The 21,123-nt window shown below is 37.1% G+C and overlaps 1 protein-coding gene across 1 annotated transcript; it reads right to left on the bottom strand.

Moving 5' to 3' along the window:
- Window positions 1–892: 892 nt before the first annotated feature.
- On the bottom strand, window positions 893–18,423 carry LOC137401906 (sushi, von Willebrand factor type A, EGF and pentraxin domain-containing protein 1-like). Its single transcript, XM_068088379.1, has 11 exons — window positions 18,357–18,423; window positions 17,123–17,293; window positions 15,606–15,797; window positions 14,932–15,126; window positions 7,844–8,035; window positions 7,430–7,591; window positions 7,043–7,213; window positions 6,243–6,434; window positions 2,382–2,543; window positions 1,989–2,159; window positions 893–1,128 (listed from the first exon to the last, which is right to left on the bottom strand). The coding sequence occupies exons 1-11, from the start codon at window positions 18,421–18,423 to the stop codon at window positions 893–895; spliced, it is 1,911 nt and encodes a 636-aa protein (XP_067944480.1).
- Between the last annotated feature and the right edge of the window lie 2,700 nt (window positions 18,424–21,123).

The following is a 21,123-nucleotide window of genomic DNA, read 5'->3' as shown; positions in this document are numbered from 1 at the left end:
TCAATCAAGTATGGATAAGGAAAAGTGCATTAACAACTCTGGTGCTCTGCCAAAGGCTGGTTGTATGAAGAAATGCTGTGATCAGTATTGAGCCTTCCATGTCTGTTAAAGTATCTCATTGAAGCATATACATGTACAGCTTTTCTCAGTTCACTCTAGACACAATGCACTAGCTATATTTTCATATTATCTCTGATAGTTGAATTCAGACTAATGCTGACTTATCAGTCTGATAGAGTACCCTTTGATTGGCAGTTGTTAGCGTTCAGAGCATTTAAACTGTTTCAGAATTATCTGTTTTATTTTTATTTTGGTGGTTTAATGGTTATTAGAATGTTCTGAAAAAATTTGGGCTCTAATAGGAATTGCCTACCCTTAACAAGGTCACTGAGATAACTTCTCTGACACTTCTAGCTCCATGATTTATGACTAGAAAATGAGCTATGAAAAGGAGTTGAAGTTTACTCCTCGTTTTGCATCCCAATTGAGAGAATTAGCCTGAGTTCTTAGAGGTGTTTATGATGGCACTTTATAAAGTATTAGATTTAGAGTCTATTTAATATCTGCAGCTAACGCTTCAGCATTTATATGGCTAGTTTTAATAAATTAAACACTCTCAGCTCTCAGCCTGAATTAACAACCAAATATCCCACCTGAGCGGCTAAATTGCTAAGAACGAATACATAACATACATACAAAGTGAAGTAATTTGTATGTTGTAGATATACAATAAGAGATGATTTAATTATATTTAGTGCAAAACATCCCATGGCACATTCATTCGAATTTGTAAAGCTGTTTGCATTCCAAGCTAGCACAGAATGGTGTCTCACTAAAACTTACGGTCTCACTAAAACTCTATGATGAATCCACTACTAACAAACAAACTCTACTAGCAAACAATTGACTGTTTCAAATGAGTAAGTGAATTGACAGGCAGATGACCTTGAATCAGACTGCAGTTAGGAAGATGACTCCACTCTCCATTCAGCTGACACGTTACGTACAACGGGTCGTCAGTGGTGTAGCCAGGTAGACATTGGTAAGTAGCTGTCTGTCCAAACTGGGTTCCAGTCATAATAACCAGCCCGGCATTGTCTGGAGTAGGAGGCATTTCACAGGTCACTTCTGTCAAGATATATTAATTAAATAGAATATGTGTGACAATATGTCTCTGACAGTTGAATTCAGCCCTTTGCCTACTTATCATTCTGATAGAGCAATTGTTGATAGGCAATTATTAGCATGCAGAGTATTTGAATTGTTTCAAAGTCAGCTGTTTTGTTTATTTCAGTTGTTTAATAGTTATTATACTGTCCCGGTAAAATTTGAGCTATAATAGGAATTACCTACCCTTAAAAATGTTAATAAGACTTGACTTTTTTGCCAGTTTCCACTCTGCGGATAAAAGTGAAGCTGAGCTGTGTTAACTACTATATATGGAATTTTATGACAACCCATGAACAAACCCATTTTGTGATTAAAAACCTGGCTGAAAATGAATTTGAGTTTATTCCTTTTTTTAAATCCTATTAGGGAGAATTAGCCACAGTGTTCTCAGGGGTATCTATGATCACACTCCACTAAATAATATATTTAAGCCTATTTTGTGTCTGTAGCTTTTACTTTAGCATTCATATGTCAGTTTCATTAGAATAAATACACCCAGTTACCAGCCTTAACTAGTAATAACTAATTAGGTATGTCATCAGATTAGCTAAATCACAAAGGACACATCTACTGTACAATATTAAACATTAATTTGATGAGTTAATGACTAAAATCTAGCATTAATAGCAAATGCCTCATAGTTTCTAATGAGTGAGTGAATTGGCAGCCAGATTAACTTGAGCTGTAGTTGTAGGAGCATGAACCAGTTCATCAAAAACTCCTAAACAGTTTCATCTGCCAAAATGAAACAGTTTCATCTGTGACAAAAGGGAAAAACATTGGATTGGAAGAAGATTATTGATTGGTATAAGTGCTACCTTCACAATCAGGGTGTACAGTCCAATATCCTGTCTCTTGACATACTATAGTATCATCTCCAGTCATCTCACATCCAACATCACATTCATATCTGACTGTATCATTATATGAATGTCCGGATACTTGTCTCTTAGAGTTGTCTACTACCGGTGGAGGTCCACAGTTTACTTCTGCAACAAACAGTGCAGCTGACACTCCTAAAGACGCAGTTGAGTACCAGTCAAGTTTGATGCTGCTGCATGTGCAAAACTCAAAGCTGAAGCATACGAATCAGTGTAATAAATAACGAACGTGTGTATAAGAAGCATACAAGTAGTGAAACATGCTACACTTTGTTCTGCCGCTATAAGAGTGTATAGATGATTGAGAAGCATATACGTATTATCTCTTACTGTGACACTGGGGTAGAGCTGACCACTCTTGGTTAGATTGACACTCTATAACAGGTTCTCCTGTCATTTCATAGCCTGTTATACACGTATATCTAGCTTCTGTTGCAGTAGCAAGTAAGACAATACTATTGTCTATCTGTGGTGCAACATCACAATCGATTTCTAGAAACATAAATATAACATGTCTCTGTATCGGATTTTAAAAATAATAATCATTAAACTTAATTTTAAACGTCTGCCATTTCAATTGTGTCCAGTGCTAACTAGCTAAAATATGTTTGATAGTTGATGGATTGATACTGTGACACTGGGGTAGAGTTGACCACTCCTAGTTAGTTAGACGAGCTCTAACAGGTTCTCCTGCCATCTCAAAGCAATGAATGGCTATAAAATGACAGACGAACCCACCATATCATAAATTACACGTTGCTAAGAAGCTAAAATATTGAAGAGTATAAGGGCTACCTTCACAATGGAGTAAAAAACTTTGAACCTTTTTCAATTCAGTGTTATTCGTTATTATTTATGGTGAAAACGAAACCGGAAACAGATATGTGATAAAACTTTAAGTGATGACAAAGTTGAAGTTTAGTAAAATATATTAAAACTTAGCTTTAAGTATGGGTGTAGAAAACTTAATTCATTTAAGTTAAATACCACGCTTATATTATACGTCTGTCTCGAAGGTAAGAACTACCTACGGTACGTACTGCATGGCAAATAGTACATTGTAACTTACAATTTATTGCAGATCATAACTACTAAATACACTAAAGTTACTGTAGGTAACTATAGTTACTATGATTGACATATTATTTTGTACCTAAATTTTAATAAGTCCATAAATAAATTTTTGATGATTTTACCAGCTGGTGTTTGCATTAGATAATTACTATAGGTTTTTATACCACTCTATACCACATTTCATCCTATGATGCAAACACTGGAATGAATTAATATCATATAACAGGGATCTACATGTATATTAATTAATGTTACTTTTTAATTTTTTAAAAATTTTTTCTAAAACCTTTTTTTACCATTACCTCCTATTTTTTTTGTTTTTAATTTTCAAATTTTCAAATGTGCTGTTACACTCTTATTTTCGGTTTCAGTAATTCTGTTAAAGTTAAATGCTTTTCATTTGGACAATCAAATTCGCTAGAGTAGAAATTGCGGCTACATTGTCTTTCTATTTGGTCAGATAAAGTATTAGACAAGGAAAGTCCGATGTTTCATTTTTACATTTGTACCAGTATCGAGAGGTATCAGTACTGTCCATCAAAACTTTGAATACGATGAAATTCTGCTGCAACAGTAACATTTTTTATACACGCAATTCCATGAATTCCATGAACTCAATGTTTATTTTTTCTGTTAATTCATTTAAACTGCCCAAAACAATTTTCTCATAATATGAAGTTTAAAAATTTGAATGGTAAACGTTATATATATATTAAATGAAGTTAGATTTTCTGTGCAAAGACCTTTTTACTACTCGGGCAAGCCGGGATCATCCACCTAGTGAGGTATAAATGCAGTAAGACATACTACACTTTGTTCCATTGTTGAAAACATGATTGAGGAGCAAACATAAAAACTTAAAATAAATACATATATATATATATATATATATATATATAAATATGTTTGATAGTGGATTTACAACTTGGTGGACACTAATAACTCTGCACACACAATTGCTTCCAGAAATAAAATAAACTAACCACTTGCTCAATTAGATTTCAATTCCTTTATATATGTTTACTAGCTGTACTACCTGATGTTTCTCGGGTAATAAAGGTTTGTACAGAAAATTGATTTGCATTTAACACATAACAGCATTTGCCATTCTAACTTTCAAACTACATATCATGTTTTGTGTAGTTAAAATAATTTAGGAGAAAATAAAATCAACTGTAATGTTTTCCAAATTTATCAAAAAACTGTAACTTGCAAACTTCATATAATGAGAAAAATGTTTTGCGCAGGTAAAATAAATTAAAAAAATAAAACAACTATAAAAAGGTTTAGATGTAGATGGGAAATAATTAGCAAGTAATAGCTAAATTAGGTCGGTTTTGCTACGATTACAATAAAAGATATTTCGCTAATAATACAATTAATACGAACTGAGAAAATAAAATAAAAATCCTGAATATGTTGAGTTAATAATAAAAATTCTTGCATAGAAATATGTGTGTATACAAAAGGTTACCATTCCATCAGAGGCTATCCATCAAAATTTTGAATACGACGATACTGGTACAAATGTAAAAGTGAGATACCGTACTGTCTTTGTCTGACTGAACGGAGAGAATGTCGAAGCTCTTCTTATAAATGTCCGCGTGAGGAGAATTGGCCTTGACCCCATGTATCGTAATAAAATCTTACGAAAAAATTTCTTAACAAGGGCATCGTAACGTTTGGGCGCATTGCTAAAATATTTAGCGGGTGGTTACGGTATATCGAATATGATAAAGACGTAGGTCATTACGTCTTTTATGGCTCAGTGGTAGAAAGTCTGGATTTCAAACTTATATCAGCAGTCACTGTGGGTACAAATCCATCAGAATGCGGATAATACTAATTCCAAGATTCCAATAGCTGTAGCTGGACATACAAAAAACAGACGACAAAATTTGAGAAGTATATATATATACAGTCAAACATGGATAACTCGCCGACGGATAGCTCGAACACATGGTTAATTCGAACAGTTTCTTTGGTCCGTTCCCACGTAATGATAAATTGCTACATATAACTCGAACTCAACACTGTTAATTCGAACTGTTTTTTGCCCAACGGCTACCGAAAGGGTTGTTATCGCTTTAGAAAATCACTTTATTCAAAGCCATAGAGCTAAACCTCATCTTTTCGTAATTCATAATCGTCGTTATTACCACCATCGGCAAAATATTTTTGTCAACGACTTTTCTAAAGGTTTGGTGAAATTTGATTTATACTGTTATACGATGAATAGCACGGGCTAGCTGGGTCACGCGTGCAAGGATTTTCGCCACGCACATACAAAACAAAAATCGCATGTTGTTTTTGTTTTGTATGTGCGTGGCGAAAGTCCTTGAGTGCGTGGCGTAACCCAGCTAGCCCGTGATAAATAGTTTTCCGACGTTGATTCCATGTTGAATCAACGTTGGAATATTGAATGTTTAAAACCTCTTAAAAATTGTTGTAATTAAACGTATACATTGTCTTAGCTACAAAACACTATTCATAGTTTGACCTAAACACAGAATACGTGTGTATATTCAATAATTATCTATTAAAAAGCGTGAGTGATATAGAATGTACGTAAAACCTCGTAAAACTTCTAATTGAACTGCCTCGGAGTGTTGCTCTTAACAAATCCCAGGTAAAGTAAGGTAATCTTTGCATAAACTTCAAGAAAAAATGGCAAAATTGATCGTGGGTAAACCCCCAATAGAAAAAAATGTCTTTTCTTTTGAGCATTTCAACAACGATCAAGTTTTGCTAATGTCAATCTAAAAAACTTCCTGGCAATAACATCACCTCAAACAATGAACCAATCTCAAGTGATAGAAAAATTTCTATACTTTTTGATAAAAACGTTTTAAACTTTACATTAGAAGCATTTAATTCGAAACAAGCCATTTGTGCTTTTGATTTATATTATAGTTTGTATATGTACATGCATCTGCTAATAAATAAATAAATACATGGACTTGTGACAGTGCTCTGATAACTTGAACGCTCTGATAATTCGAACACTTTTGCTCGGTCCCGTGAAGTTCGAGTTATCCATGTTTGACTGTATGTATATATATATATATATATATATATATATATATATATATATATAGAAGACAAATTTCCATTTACCTTCTACTATTGGGCTCAAGGTACAGTTGGGAGCACGACTCCACTCTCCATTCAGTTGACATGTTATATAAGTTGGATCATCAGTGGTGTAACCAGGTAGACATTGGTAGGTAGCTGTCTGACCAAACTGTGTTCCAGTCATAGAAACCAGACCAGCATTGTCTGGAGTAGAAGGCAATCCACAGGAAACCACTGTAATCATTACATGAAGTGTTGCTTTAAATTCTAATACATCAAAATAGGGAACAAGTTCATTTTTATATGAATCTCAAAATACACATAATATCAAATCACCTCAAACAACAAAAACAATCACAAATGATAAAGAAATACCGATACTTTCTGATAAAATCTACTAAATGTTGTGTAAGTTGATTTTTAAGGAGCCTTAATATGAAACAAGTTTCAATAAAAGATAATTGTCTCTGGTCTTTACAGTAAGTAGGGTGCCTGTTTATAGCCCTCATCATGAGGTTATAAACTTCAGTCATATATTTTAGCATTATCGTTAGCTAAAAGATGAATAACAAAATTGTAAAACTAATGCTAGCATTACATTTAACAATTTATATTTTTTGTTAAATTTTCTCTCATAAATATTGCTCATTCATAATGGTGGTTTGTATTTGATATTTTCACCTTTGTTACCAAGGCTGATTACTGTCTGTGAATTTTTCAGTGATTAAACAGTCATTATGTAAGAGAAAAAAAAAAGCCAAGCCAATATTGAACTACAAAACTGAAACTAAAAGTTTTTTGAACGAATTTAAAGAAGGCATGTTAAATCACACATGACATACCTTCACAATCAGGGTGTACAGTCCAATATCCTGTCTCTTGACATACTATAGTATCATCTCCAGTCATATCATATCCAACATCACATTCATATCTAACTGTATCATTATATGAGTGTCCAGATACTTGTCTCTTAGAGTTGTCTACTACTGGTGGAGGTCCACAGTTTACTTCTGCAACAAACAGTGTAGCTCATACTCCTTTACAGACAGTTAGAGTATCAGTTAGGTTTGCTGCATGTGAAAATTCAAAGCGGAATTATGTGATTTACTGTAATAACTAAGAAATGTATGTATTAGGGGCATACATGCAGTAGGACATGCTACACTTTGTTCTACTGCTAAAAGAGTGTATAGATGATTGAGAAGCATATGTGTATGATATCTTACCGTGACACTGGGGTAAAGTTGACCACTCCTTGTTAGATTGACATTCTATAACAAGTTCTCCTGTCATTTCATAGCCTGATATACACGAATATCTAGCTTCTGTACCAGTAGCAAGTAAGACATTGCCACTTTCTATCTGTGGTGCAACACCACAATCTACTTCTAGAAATATATAAATATAACACGTCTCTGTATAGGATTCTGAAGGGAACATTTACCAGACTTTCAATTTCAAACATCTGCCCGTTTAATGGTGTCCAGAGCTAACTAGTTAAAATATGTTGGATAGTGGATTTACAACTTGGTGGACACTAACAACTCTGCACACAATTGCTTCTAGCAATACAATAAAACCACCACTTGCTCAATTAGATTTCAACTCCTTTATATATGTTACGACAGACTTCCATTTACCTTCTACTATTGGACTCAAGGTACAATGGGGAGCGCGACTCCACTCTCCATTCAGTTGACATGTTATATATGTTGGATCATCAGTGGTGTAACCAGGTACACACTGGTAGGTAGCTGTCTGTCCAAACTGTGTTCCAGTCAAAGAAACCACGCCAACATTGTCTGGAGCAGGAGGCGTTCCACAGCTAATAACTGCAACGATTACATCGAGTGTTGTTTTAAATTGTAATATACATCAAAAATAGGGAACAGGTTTATTTTTCTGTGAATCTCCAAATCTCAAATTGCCTCAAACAATAAAAATAGTCACAAATCATAAAAAGTACCGATACTTTCTGATAAAATCTACTAAAGGTTGGGTGAGTTCATTTTTAAGGAGCACCTAATGTGAGAAAAGTGTTAATAACAAATAATTATTGCCTCTGGTCGTTAGCGTAAGTAGGGCACCCGTTTAGAAACCACATCTTGAGTTTATAAACATTGTAAATTTATCTTAATTTCTATAAGGAGATTTCTGACAGTATTTTTTATATAATATATATAGTTTTTCTTATAAATGTTCAACTTACATGAGTTTTTAAACTCATATCGTTTTTTTCCAAACTTCCACTATTTGCTCTTAGTTGATTTTCAGCTGCTGACATAGTAATGTGGGAAACCTTAGCTTGCTCCTAATTGGAACAGTAAACTTAGAAACCTTCTTATATCTGAGTAAAATGTTTTATATGTTTACAAGTGCCACCGATGGCTTTAAAATACGTTTGCTTGATATGATAAAAATGTGCTTGATTTCATTGTCCATACCCATCCGCATTCTGACAGTACTCAGCCCACGACTTATGAGCGGAATATCTAGCGCTATCATGATTAGTGCTCTGACATTGTGCTCTGACAGAGAGTGTCACAAAACTTACGAAACATAACCTCATCAACATTTAGTAGGTGAAAATGTTTAAGTACATACAAGTGCTTTATGTACATAAAAGTGCTGTAATGACAAGCAAGTGTTGTAAGTACATACAAGTACTTTATGTACATAAAACTATAGCAAGTACATGTCAGTGTTGTAAGTACATACAAGTGTTTTATGTACATAAAAGTGCTGTAATGACATGCAAGTGTTGTAAGTACATACAAGTGCTTTATGTACACAAAACTGTAGCAAGTACATGTAAGTGTTGTAAGTACATATAAGTGTTTTATGTACATAAAACTATAGCAAGTACATTCAAGTGTTGTAAGTACATACAAGTGCTTTATGTACATAAAAGTGTTTTATGTGGCCTACCCCGCATAAATTCCGGAAACGACAAGGCTTCCTTGGGTACTGTCGGCTACTACCGGCAGTGCATCTCGGGGTTTGCCACTATTGGGAAGCCCCTCTACCAGCTTGTGGGGAAGGAGGAGCTGTGGCGGTAGATAGGCAAGGAGCAAGCAGCGTTTGGCAGCCTTTGCCACAGTCTCATCACATCACCCGTGCTAGTGTATCCGGATCCACGGATTACCTATATCCTAGACACGGATGCCAGCGGATGAAGCGTGGAAGCGGTGTTGTCACAGCATCAGGTCAACCAGAAACAAGTGATTGCTTACTGCAACAAAACACTTATCTCCTCAGAGCGAAAATACTCAGTGACATGCAGAGAGCTGTTGGCCATGGTCAAGGCAGTAAAGCACTACCTCCCGTACTTCGGCTTTGCACAGACCATGCCTCCCTGCAATGGCTCTGCCATAGGAGGCAGCCCTCCCACCAGGTGGAATGTTGACTAGAGGTGCTAGCCGGGTTTAAGTACATTCTGAAACACTGTGCGGGAGTGAAGCACGGCAATGCAGATGGCTTAAGCCAACAGGCTTGCAAAGATTCTGGGCAGCGTGCCCAAATAGATCACTGTGATGGGGGTCCAACTCGGCTAGAGTTGAACCGAGAAAACCAGGAGGAGGGTAGAGTGGTCGGGGTGAACCATGCCCTGTCAGGGATTGCCAGGCCCGCGTGTAAGGTGGCCGGTCTACAGGTGCAACCTCCTGTCTCCACTGAAATAGCCAAAGTCAACCCGGGACCGGTCGAGGCCATCTTAGGACTCTCTGACATTGAGTGGGTGATGACCCGAAGCACTACTAGTTGCCACCAAGAACCATGTTAGAACTGGGGGGAGGTCGCCAGGAATGTGCGCAAGATGACCGGCCAGACGGGCCGGCGCCTTGTCCCCAAGGACCTGGCTCGGTCTGAGGTCAGTCAAGACCACCCTGAGACCTGAGGCATCGGCTCAGCTAACCAACCAGTTGGCTCGGCTGCAGAACGAGAGCAAGAGTGCCATGGCTATAACGTACTAAGTGATTCAGAGCCACACTGAAGTGCCTTCAGAACAACTGGGGTTGAGGAGCCAGGAGGTCAGGATTCTGCATTGCAGAAAAGAATCTCTGAGAATCAGGGAGGATGGCGTGATGGAAGCCAGAGTGGTTTTTCTTGGTTAAGCCAGGTGGTGTGCCATATGCCCACAAGCTGTGAAAGAGTCAGTTACCTGGCAGACACAGGTTTTGACTAACTGCGGGGTGGGGAAGACGGCAGGCCACCTCCAGCTTACATCGTACTGGTCTGGACTCACGGCTGCTGTCTGCAGGTTGGTACGTAGCTGCGAAGTGTGTCAGGCTGCCAAGCATGGAGGGACTAAAACTGCAGGAAGCGGGCAGCGGTTATAGGCTGGCCGACCTTTGAAGAAAGTTGGCATTGACTTTGTGCCCCCTTCCCACAACTCCAAGGGGCAATAAGTGGATCTTAGTGTTCTCAGACCATTTTACCTGATAGCAGGATGCCATTGCCAGCTCTGAGACCACGGTCCCAGTAGTGGCCAGTGCTCTCGATGAAAAAGCATTCTGCTACCTGAGGCTTCCAAAGCAAATCTATACAGACCAAAGCGCTCAATTTGAAAGCCAACTGAAGGAAGGGCTCTGCCAGCTCTGGACGGTGAGCAAGACAAAAACTACTTCCTACTATTTTTAGGTAAATGAGATTGTAGAGAGAAACAATTGAGGCCTGGGCCACTCTCTGAGAGCTATGTTGTTAGCACGGGGACAGGAAGAATGGGATGAATCTCGGACACAGCTGATGCGGGCGCACCGAGGCACTTCCTACACCGTGACCAGCGAGACGGCAAAGTTCATGATGTTTGGCAGGGAGTTGCGCCTGCCCGATCAGTTAGAATGTCATCTCCCTCTCACGGAGATGCAATCTACCAGCGAGTAAATGCTGCAGAGACAGAAGAGGCTGGAAGAGACACACGAAGCTTTAAGAGAGGCGCAGATGGAAACTAGGCAGGCAGATAAAAAAGAGCCACTGCTGTTTGCACCTGAGGATTGGGTGTGGTTAGTGAACAGGTGGCGGCGAAAGGAGGCAAGCCCTAAGCTACCAGCTAAGTTCATTGGCCCCTACCAAGTCAAAACCACCTGGCCCAACCACACATATTTGGTGGAAAGACAGGGCCAAACCTCGACCCAACACGAGTCCAGGTTAAAACCATATCATGCTTGCCTCGAAGAGGGCCAAGTATGAAAGGAGCCAAAAGGGCTCAGCCCTCACGAAGAAATCGCCCACAAATGGATGGGGAATTGATAGAGTTACCTACTCAAACGAGTTCAGCTGATAAGCTTGACAAATTGGGAAAGGCAACTCCACAGGCCAATACCGAAAACGAAAACTCACACGAAAACTTGCACAAAAACATGCACGAGGGTTCAAACTTCGAACCTCTTGCAGCACATCCCCAAAGCAAAGGAAGAGAGGAAATAAACCTCCCTCTTCTACAAAGTTAAGGTGAGTTAGATACGGACTAGGACTACAGACACCTGGTGATTTTCCTCCAGGCCGTGGACAATCCCATCACCACTACAGAAGAGCCAAATCATCGTCCATCCTGTACTAGACAAAAGCCGGAACGGTACGGTGATTGGGTCTATCAGACAACCAAAAGATACAAGAACCTAGCTACAGACCAGATGGCCAGGGAGCCCAGTCCCGACCGTCTGACCACTCAAATAGGACAGCATCCAGTTAGTCACTTGTATTCAGGCCATGCAGCAATAACTTCCGGAGGAAGAGAGACTATTCAAAGAGGAGGCCCGCAGTGCCAGGACCAGGATACACCAGCTACTGATGACAAACAGTTGATTAGTCAAGAAATTGCTCGCTTTGAACACCATGTTAAGCAGCTTGAGGCCCGGCTGGTTGGTCCACCTTTTTGTATTAAGTAGACACAGTCTACTTAATGGGAGACTGTGTCATAACATTTCATAACAAACAAAATGACTCCAAATGTCAATGCAATCATAAAGAATGATTCCACATGTTTGCATAATCATAATTGTACAAATAATCTTTACAATTGAGCTTTAACTTATAGATACAGGCTTGGCACATAAAGGTTGACTTGCAAAAAAACTCACATTACAGTTATTTGATATGAAAAGATTTACTATGTCTTACTCTGTTGTGTTGTAGGTGCAAAATATGTGGAAATGTGATTACAAGCTCTTAAAAGCTCAAAAATGAGCAGTTAATCGCAGCTACACGAGACCGCCGTAGTTTGGATTCTCTTTCCAAAACGGCTCAAATGTGACGTAGCTGTGGTAGATGGTTTCGGTTTACACTTTAATGCAACCTTATTCATCGAAATATTTTCACAAATATACTTCACGCATTCATTAAAACCATGTCTATTGTTCTTACGCGTCTGTTTTATCGTCATTGTAATGCTGTCACTTTTAGCTCTGATATCTTATAACTTACCGTAAAAAATCTTTAAATTTTTAGCCTTAGCTTGAAGGAGTACATATCATTGTCTGATAATCATGACGGGCCTGTTGGTCACTTGTGACAATCGAAAAGTGATGCAGAAATTTTTTGCGAAGTATTGGGTCACATGATCAGATTAGGACATGCCGATTAGACGAAACCGAAACAAAACTGTAAAGTAGCGAGCATCTATATTTGATACGGGGTCTTCGGTAAAACCCGAAGTGTTTGTCATATACTAGTGCTACAATAAGTTTTATATTGAGCTTTTTATTGGCCTTTCAATTCACGTGAGAGCATCACGTGACAAGACAATAAATAAATTTCATGACTACGCCAGAGAAATAAAGAGATTCCAATCTACGGCGGCTTTTCGTTTTTGAGCTTTTAAAAGCTTGTAATCACATTTCCACGTATTTGGCACCTATAACACAACAGAGTAAGACATGGTGAATCTTTTGATACCAAATAACGGTAATGTGAATTTTGTTGCACGGCAACCTTTAATACTTTCAAGACTGCTATCAAAATATTTCGATTGGAGTTGTCCTCTCCAAGTCGCCGACATCGAAATAATTCGACCCGGGACGTATTAGTTCATAGGACTAGTTATTGACCTCTGATCGGCTAATATTGCCAATATTCTGATAGCCATGAGTTTCAGTTTTGTGTACAAAGAAAACCCTGCCAATATGTTGAATAAAACTGGAAATACTTCCAAAAACCTCAGGCTATGTCAGAATAGTAACTTTGTCAAGTTTTTTTAAAGTTTGAGAATATGGCTAAGAATTTGTCCACATAAAGACCCTCAATTAATATAGAATCAGCTGCAAATATTGATGAGTTGGTAAATGACATTGATAGTGAAGTAGATGTAGATGACTCTGATGATGAGGAAGGGGAGAAAATTGGGAATACGCTCAGAATTAGGCGCAGCAAATGACAGCCACAGCACCAGTGAGTGAAAGAGGTCAGTGCAGTTTCACTTTATTTAGTTTGTCAAGAAATGGCTTGATGAATGGATGATTTAGACTTACTCATTGATAGATTCCTAAGAATTGTAACTCATCCTGTGAGTCCAATCTTTGGTCACAATCACATCTTATATGATTAGTTGCTTTGGCCAAACTATTATTAGATATGTAAGGGACTACTGGCTAATAGTAGTAAATTACTAGACTAGTTCTAAAACTGCTTCCAAGTAGTATTCTGCTGCAAAGTAGGATATTTTACCTTTTACATGCAAATATTTTCTACCCCTCCTCTCTGTTAGGGAGAAGAGGGGTAGGGCGTGGAGAGATAAGAGGGTGGGGTGTGAGGATATAGAAGAAAGGGGTGCGAGGGGATTGAATGGGTGGATTGTGGGGAAATATTCCTCCTCTTCCAATCCACTCCTGCCCAACTGATCAATTTCCAAAGCAGGCTTTAGGCTACTCATACATTTATAAAGAATAGGTACAGCACAATTATAATTGTATTAGATTACAACGATGAAGCGGAAAGGAGAGTTGGTGGTGGATCCAATTCAGATAGTGATATCCCTATGGATATAGATGATGATGGTGACCACGCATGAGAAATGAGTGCGAGCGATTATAAAACAGGCCATTATGTGTTGACTGTTTACCTTATCATAGGCCCAACACAAAGTAATAATAATAATATGCCATGTCAGGCATAAATAAAAATAAATAAAAAACAATCAAAGTATTTACTGCAATAAGCATACCTTGTACTCTGTTTATGAAAATTATCATTTTGGTATGAAAAGGCATAAGTTTTTGTCCTGAAGATACATAGATTAGATTCAGCAAAATAAACTCACATTTAGTATAATATGAAAGCTCACGTTTTCAGCTCCACAACGGTATGCTCATACACAGCTTTACTAACATTACGGTAGACACATTATATAAATGGAAAACCTCAAAATCGGCTAGCCACTGGGTGAAGGATTGTACTATAGCGACCAGACTGGAACGTGTGAATCAAAATAAATAAATATTCAAATAACATTAAATGTTTCATTTAACCAATATTATGTGATGCATTAAGTCATATTGCTGATTGACTAAAAGTCCAGTTGAGAGTGTGACTACAAGTTTCATTTTGCTGAGATGTTATATATGTAGAATTCTCAGTAGTGTATCTGGATAAGTATTAAAGAGACACTATTGGGCCAACAGTTGTTTTAGTCAAAGTGACTAACAAAGCTTTTGCTAGTATAGCAAATACTCCAAAAGTTGCATCTGAATGTATAGTAATAATATATGGAAAGCCAAAAATCCTAACTTAAGCTCACCGTCAACTATCTGTTGGCTCCTAGAGCAGTTGGGGGCATAACTCCATGTTCCGTTTAACTGACAGATGATGTATGTTGGATCATCAGTAGTGTAACCAGGTAGACATTGGTAGGTAGCTGTCTGTCCAAACTGTGTTCCAGTCATAGAAGCTAAACCAGCATTTGCGGGTGTCAAAGGAGCCCCACAGCTTATCTCTAAAAATTAGCAGAACACCTTTTGACCGATCTGAGCTGTTTTAAACACTCTAAGCTCATTTTAACTGAATGATTGCTTCATTTGCACAACTTTGCTAAAGACTGCTAATTTATTAAATATTTTACTCAGCTAGCTCAAATATGTTTAATAGCGGATTTAAAACTTGGTGGACACTAACAACCCCGCACACACAGCTAGCTCAAATATGTTTAATAGCGGATTTAAAACTTGGTGGACACTAACAACCCCGCACACACAGCTAGCTCAAATATGTTTAATAGCGGATTTAAAACTTGGTGGACACTAACAGCCCCGCACACACAGCTAGCTAAAATATGTTTAATAGCGGATTTAAAACTTGGTGGACACTAACAGCCCCGCACACTCAATTGCTTCTAGCAATACAAATTATAAACCCACCATTTGCTGAAATACATTTCAATTCCTTTATAAATGTTTGAGAAAGACTTCCATTTACCTTCTACTATTGGACTCAAAGTACAGTTGGGAGCACGACTCCACTCTCCATTCAGTTGACATGTTATATATGTTGGATCATCAGTGGTGTAACCAGGTAGACATTGGTAGGTAGCTGTCTGACCAGACTGTGTTCCAGTAAAAGAAACCAGGCCAGCATTGTCTGGAGTAGGAGGCATTCCACAAGTTATTGCTACAATGAAGCACCATGAAGTAGTGGTGGCTGTACCATAACTAGGTCTCAAGGGACCTTGTTTTTTTATTCCAGCCCTTCCTTATGCGTTGAGTACCAATAAATTTAGTCAGAGCTCTTTTGTATGGCGTCTCCTTCATTGTATGCCATTATTGATATGATGTTTTTGGCATTACAACAAATACTTTCTTGTTTTATAAAACAGAAAATAATTGACCTTGAGAATTTACATGAGCATCTAGCTTTTTCAGTTACCATAGATAGTTTGCTATAAATCGTTATTATTATTAGTAGAGGTTTATATAAAACATTTAAAAATACTTGGTCCTTCACTGGCGCAACAAAAGCAGTTTTTGGTTAGCTCGGAAGCTTTCAGTTAGGCTGCCAATATAATGATAGTGGTAGTTGTCTTTAATAAGGTGCTAAATATAGCATGGGTTATGCATTTGTTGATGCTGGCAGCAAACTGGCAGCAAGGCTGGGCAAACCCATTCTTAGTGAAGCAAGTCAATTGCTGGATATTGTTCAAGTGTTACAGTTTAATGTTTGAAACAACAGCAAAGCATGTTTACAGGGGTGTAACATGCTTGTTTTATGTTTTATGATTTAACAAGCATATTCATACCTGTTACATCATAGAATGCAACAATCATTGGATGTTTGACACAAAGAAAAAACGTGTAAACAGCAGTACACTGTATACCGGGCTTACAGTGAGATATAAAAGTGCATTTACTAAAAGAAGTGTGTATGCTGTATGTTATGTAAACCAAACTGGGCACGAACAGAATATTGCCTTAGTGTGTACAAGACCTTCTGGTTACCTAATATTTTATTCTAATCAGTGTGTGCATCGTCTTTGATCTACAATGTCAATGTCTGCTCTGAACAAAATAATTACAGCATGTACATATGTTTTATTGCTAGCGAGTATAGTTCATGTACATATGTTTTATTGCTAGCGAGTTTAGTTCTATTTTAGCTCAATGCTAACTTGAGATCTATGAGTATTTAAATCATGAAATTGTTCAGAGCACCCAAATTATTTCCATAACTCGATAGCAATGACTAAACTATAGGCCTTCTGTAAGCTAATTCCTAGTGTGTTGATTTCAACAGTTTTATTCTTTAACACAAGTATGAATTCTAGGTTCATTAAAATATGTCACCGGCTGAGAATGATATACGCAATAATAATATGCACAATAATAATAAACACAAAATTAATTTACGTCCTCATAATCTGACTATTCAGGAAAATATAAACTACAATATTGTTATAACAGATGTTTGCATTCAGATGGCACAGTCCAATATTGACTTACCTTCACAATCAGGTTGTACAGTCCAATACCCTGTCTCTTGACATACTATAGTATCATCTCCAGTCATCTCATACCCAACATCGCATTTATATTTGACTGTATCGTTATACGACTGTCCAGATACTTGCCTTTTAGAATTGTCGACCACGGGTGGAGGTCCACAGTTTACTTCTATTAGAAGAACATATGTGAGAGTTAGGACTTGTTTGGGACAGCGCTAATATAATTTTCTAGATTAGTAAAACAATTAGTTAGGGTTAACTCTGGTGCGGGTGGCAAGTATCCATGTGTGTTGGGCACAGTTCAGTCTGATGCCGGTGGTAAATACATGTATCTAGGGCCACACGGTGACTTGGTGATGTGACTAAAATGAAATAACCGTGCTTAATAAAGTTGTGGTATACTTTACTTTGCATGCCTATTATACAACATACTATACTTTCCTTGTCTAGTATACAATATTATTTGATAAACAGGTATACCGTGCCCTTTACTACTCACGGGGTAAAATCACTCAAACTTCCTATCCGCTAGTAGCTGACTACTGCGCACCACACACTGTTAAGTATTTTAAGGTTGATTGCTTTGAAACACTTTGAAGAACGGCTTCTATAGAACACTTCATATACTTGTACTATGTTTGATATAACCTAGCAGTTTGACACATATTTCACCTCTGCAAAAAATGCTCTAAAACAAAAAATAGTCATACCGTTTCAAGCGCCATGTTAGATGGTGTACTTTTATAAACTGCATCGCATATGTACAATATAGAATATAGATAGCAAATAAATGTGCATCATAAAATATACAAAGCATATACATATACATTTAATTGTATATGCACACGTATGTGTAAAATAATAACATACACATGATAGAATATAGTCTTTTTATAATATAATACAACACTGATTTTATTGTATTACCCATACGTTATATTACACATATTGCTGTTTTGTACCATTGAGTATTATAATAAATTATATTTTGTAATAAGTTCTTATTAGTGATTTGTGTTATACATTGTCATATTACACCTCATATTACAGCTATAATAATGTAATATTACATATTACATTATTATAGCTGTTATAACCATTTGAATTTTAATGTCTTGCAGGATATACCTTTTATAAAGTTATGAACTAAAACTCATCTAAATCATCTTCTGGGTACAAGTGTGCATTGAGTGAACATATTATTTAATATAACATCCTAGTGTTAGGCTTACTGTGGCAGATGGGAGGTGTTGACCAGGTCCCATCTTCTGTACATCGCACTACCTCAGATCCCACCATTCGGTATGCATGACTCACACAAACATATATAGCTTCAGAGTCAAAAGTAGTGTTGTAGAGATGACGATACAGTTCACCATTTTCTACTTCTGGTGCTTGCCCACAGTCTTTCCCTTATAATGTATTGGGGTTAGAAAACAATCCATGCAAGTACAGTACATAAACACATAGCACTGTTTAGCTACAACAGGAATTATATAATGAAAAAGCATCCGGTATAAAAGCAAACTGCTCTTTGCTACAGAGTAAAATGTACAATGTAGTTTGATACATTTGATGGTTGAAAAGATTATTAAGTTAGTTTCTATCAGATGATGTTTGCAGTAACCCTAGCTGAATGCCGGGTGTCGCCTGAGAAATGAAAGGTCTTTGCATGAAACATTTAGTTTTATTTAACACACAGGGAACCCTTGGGATACAATTACCCTGATATACAATTTTCTTCGCTTATGAAGTAGAACATGATGATTTTCTCACCTCACCATACAACTCTTTTTCACTGAATGGATTCTACAAAATCTTAGCCTGAGTTCAAAATTGGCAGTCGGTGTGCTTATTACATACACCAAAATAACAAAGACACCAAAACGCTGTTCCCGAAATTATTTTTACAACGCCTGAAAAAGGCACGACCGATTTTTTTTAGTTCAGCGATTCTCGCGTGTAAAACGGTAATATTTTTCCTTCAAGACCAGTAGCAAAGATGGAGTTGCAATTCCTTCATATAGAAAGTCTAGTAGTCAGACAATTTCTCTTAACCTGCCAGCAACAATCCACTTCATTACGAAACAGCATATTTTGGGTTTTTGCCAAATTATGTTGAAAATGTTTTAAGTAGGTCTGCTAAAAGTTATAGCAAAGGCAAAGACCAAAACTGGTAAGTGATAAAATTTTACGTCAGTCTTGAAGGTTAGAACTTTTTATGGTACCGCTCATAGATATTGTAATGGTACATTAGTGCAAATCGTAAACAATACATTCACTAAATATAATAAAGTTACTGTAGGCAACTATAGGTACTAAGGAATATAATAAAGTTACTGTAGGCAACTATAGGTACTAAAGTAAAACATACTATTTTGTTACTATACTACTTTTTAATACTTACAGCACTTATATAAAATTTTAAAGATTTGTGTGAGGAGATGTTTGCATTATATAATTACTACGGTTCCTATACCCCTACATGCAATTTTTATACCCTACGGTGCCAACTCTGGAATGGATAAACATCATATCCTGAAGTTGCACTGTAGTTCATACTCACTGAACTCTCATGGTTTAATTATTGTGTTGCACTAGTTGAGTAACTTTACATCTGCGTCAATTTATGACTTTAGGAAGGGGCGTATAGCTACATGCTCTAACTAACTACTCCTTATAGCCCACTGTATGAGAAAAAACACTTTTAGCTGTCGAGGGTATGATTATACAGCACACTGTCTCTCTTACTTGTACATGTTGGAGATGCTGTCCATGTTTGATCAGCCTGACATGTTATAGAGGGAGATCCTGCTTGGATTTCATATCCAGGGAGGCAAGTGTAGTTCACACTATCTTGATATCTAGTTCCTGTTAGAACTGTTGCTTGAGAATCATAGTTGTTAACAAGCGGTGGAGGTCCACAGTCCACTCCTAGAAAAGTAGAGACAATGTATTTACTTTAAATCAGAAACTTGACATTAATAGTACAGATTTATACCCACAGAAATCTACAAGCATCTTGAATATGTTATACTCAGAACAACACAAGTTTTAGAAACTCTCATACTGTCTGTAGGCAATGAGTGTTATGCTATATCACTCTGCAACTGAAGTTGTTGGGTCTAAAAATTTTGAGCTTTTGATGATAAATATTATGGCATTTTAGTCTTGGAAGAATTATACACAGGTTAATGTTATGTGTTTGTTTTTACAGACATGTAGGTTGTTTGTCCTGAATGTTAACCATGATATTGTGTGATGTCACCGCATTATGATTTGCATTCGGTAAAACCTGTTTGGTTAACTTTTTTCTCCTATTTAAACTCTCTACTTCTGTCTGTAACTTGAGTTCAGTCTAGTAAGTTGACTAGTGTTAAGTTAAGCAATATGAGTAGAAAATTGATTTCTAACAATTGGTGCATACCATTAGACTATACAGTGATTGCTGTTGTGGTACACCAGATTGTTGAAGTCTAGCCTATCAGGAGCTTGTGTACACCTTGGCTTACTTGTACATGTAGGAGTAGCTGTCCATGTTTGATTGGCTTCACAAGTTATTGAGAGAGAACCTGTTATGATTTCATATCCAGGGAGGCATGTGTACGTCACTCTATCTTGATATCTAGTTCCATTTTCATACCAGTTCTGAGTATCTGAGTTGTCAATAGTTGGAGGAGGTCCACAATCAACTCCTGAAAACATGTAGTACATATCTGGGAAGACACCACTTATGACAATATTGACAAGAACAGAGTGAAACAGACCCTATTATATTTCTAATCTTGTCTTACAATAAAACCCAATATAGCTCATTGTTAACTGATTACACTACACCCAATATAACTCATTGTTAACTGGTTACAATAAACCCAATATAACTCATTGTTAACTGATTACACTAAACTCAATATAACTAATTGTTAACTGATTACAATAAACTCAATATACTTATTGTTAACTGTTTACAATAAACTCAATATAGTTCATTGTTAACTG

Source organism: Watersipora subatra, chromosome 8, assembly GCF_963576615.1.
Source record: "Watersipora subatra chromosome 8, tzWatSuba1.1, whole genome shotgun sequence".
NCBI lineage: Eukaryota > Metazoa > Bryozoa > Gymnolaemata > Cheilostomatida > Watersiporidae > Watersipora > Watersipora subatra.
This window is presented reverse-complemented; position numbering and strand designations above follow the sequence as displayed.

What these genes read in the sequence shown, in the direction of transcription:
- LOC137401906 (XM_068088379.1), bottom strand. Translation starts at nt 18,423, where the DNA reads ATGGTGGGATCTGAGGTAGTGCGATGTACAGAAGATGGGACCTGGTCA. An exon ending in TGTACAACCTGATTGTGAAG is followed by an intron (nt 15,798 to 17,122) that starts GTAAGTCAATAT and finishes GCTTCATTGTAG; the next exon opens with CAATAACTTGTGGAATGCCT. An exon ending in TGTACACCCTGATTGTGAAG is followed by an intron (nt 1,129 to 1,988) that starts GTAGCACTTATA and finishes ATATCTTGACAG; the next exon opens with AAGTGACCTGTGAAATGCCT.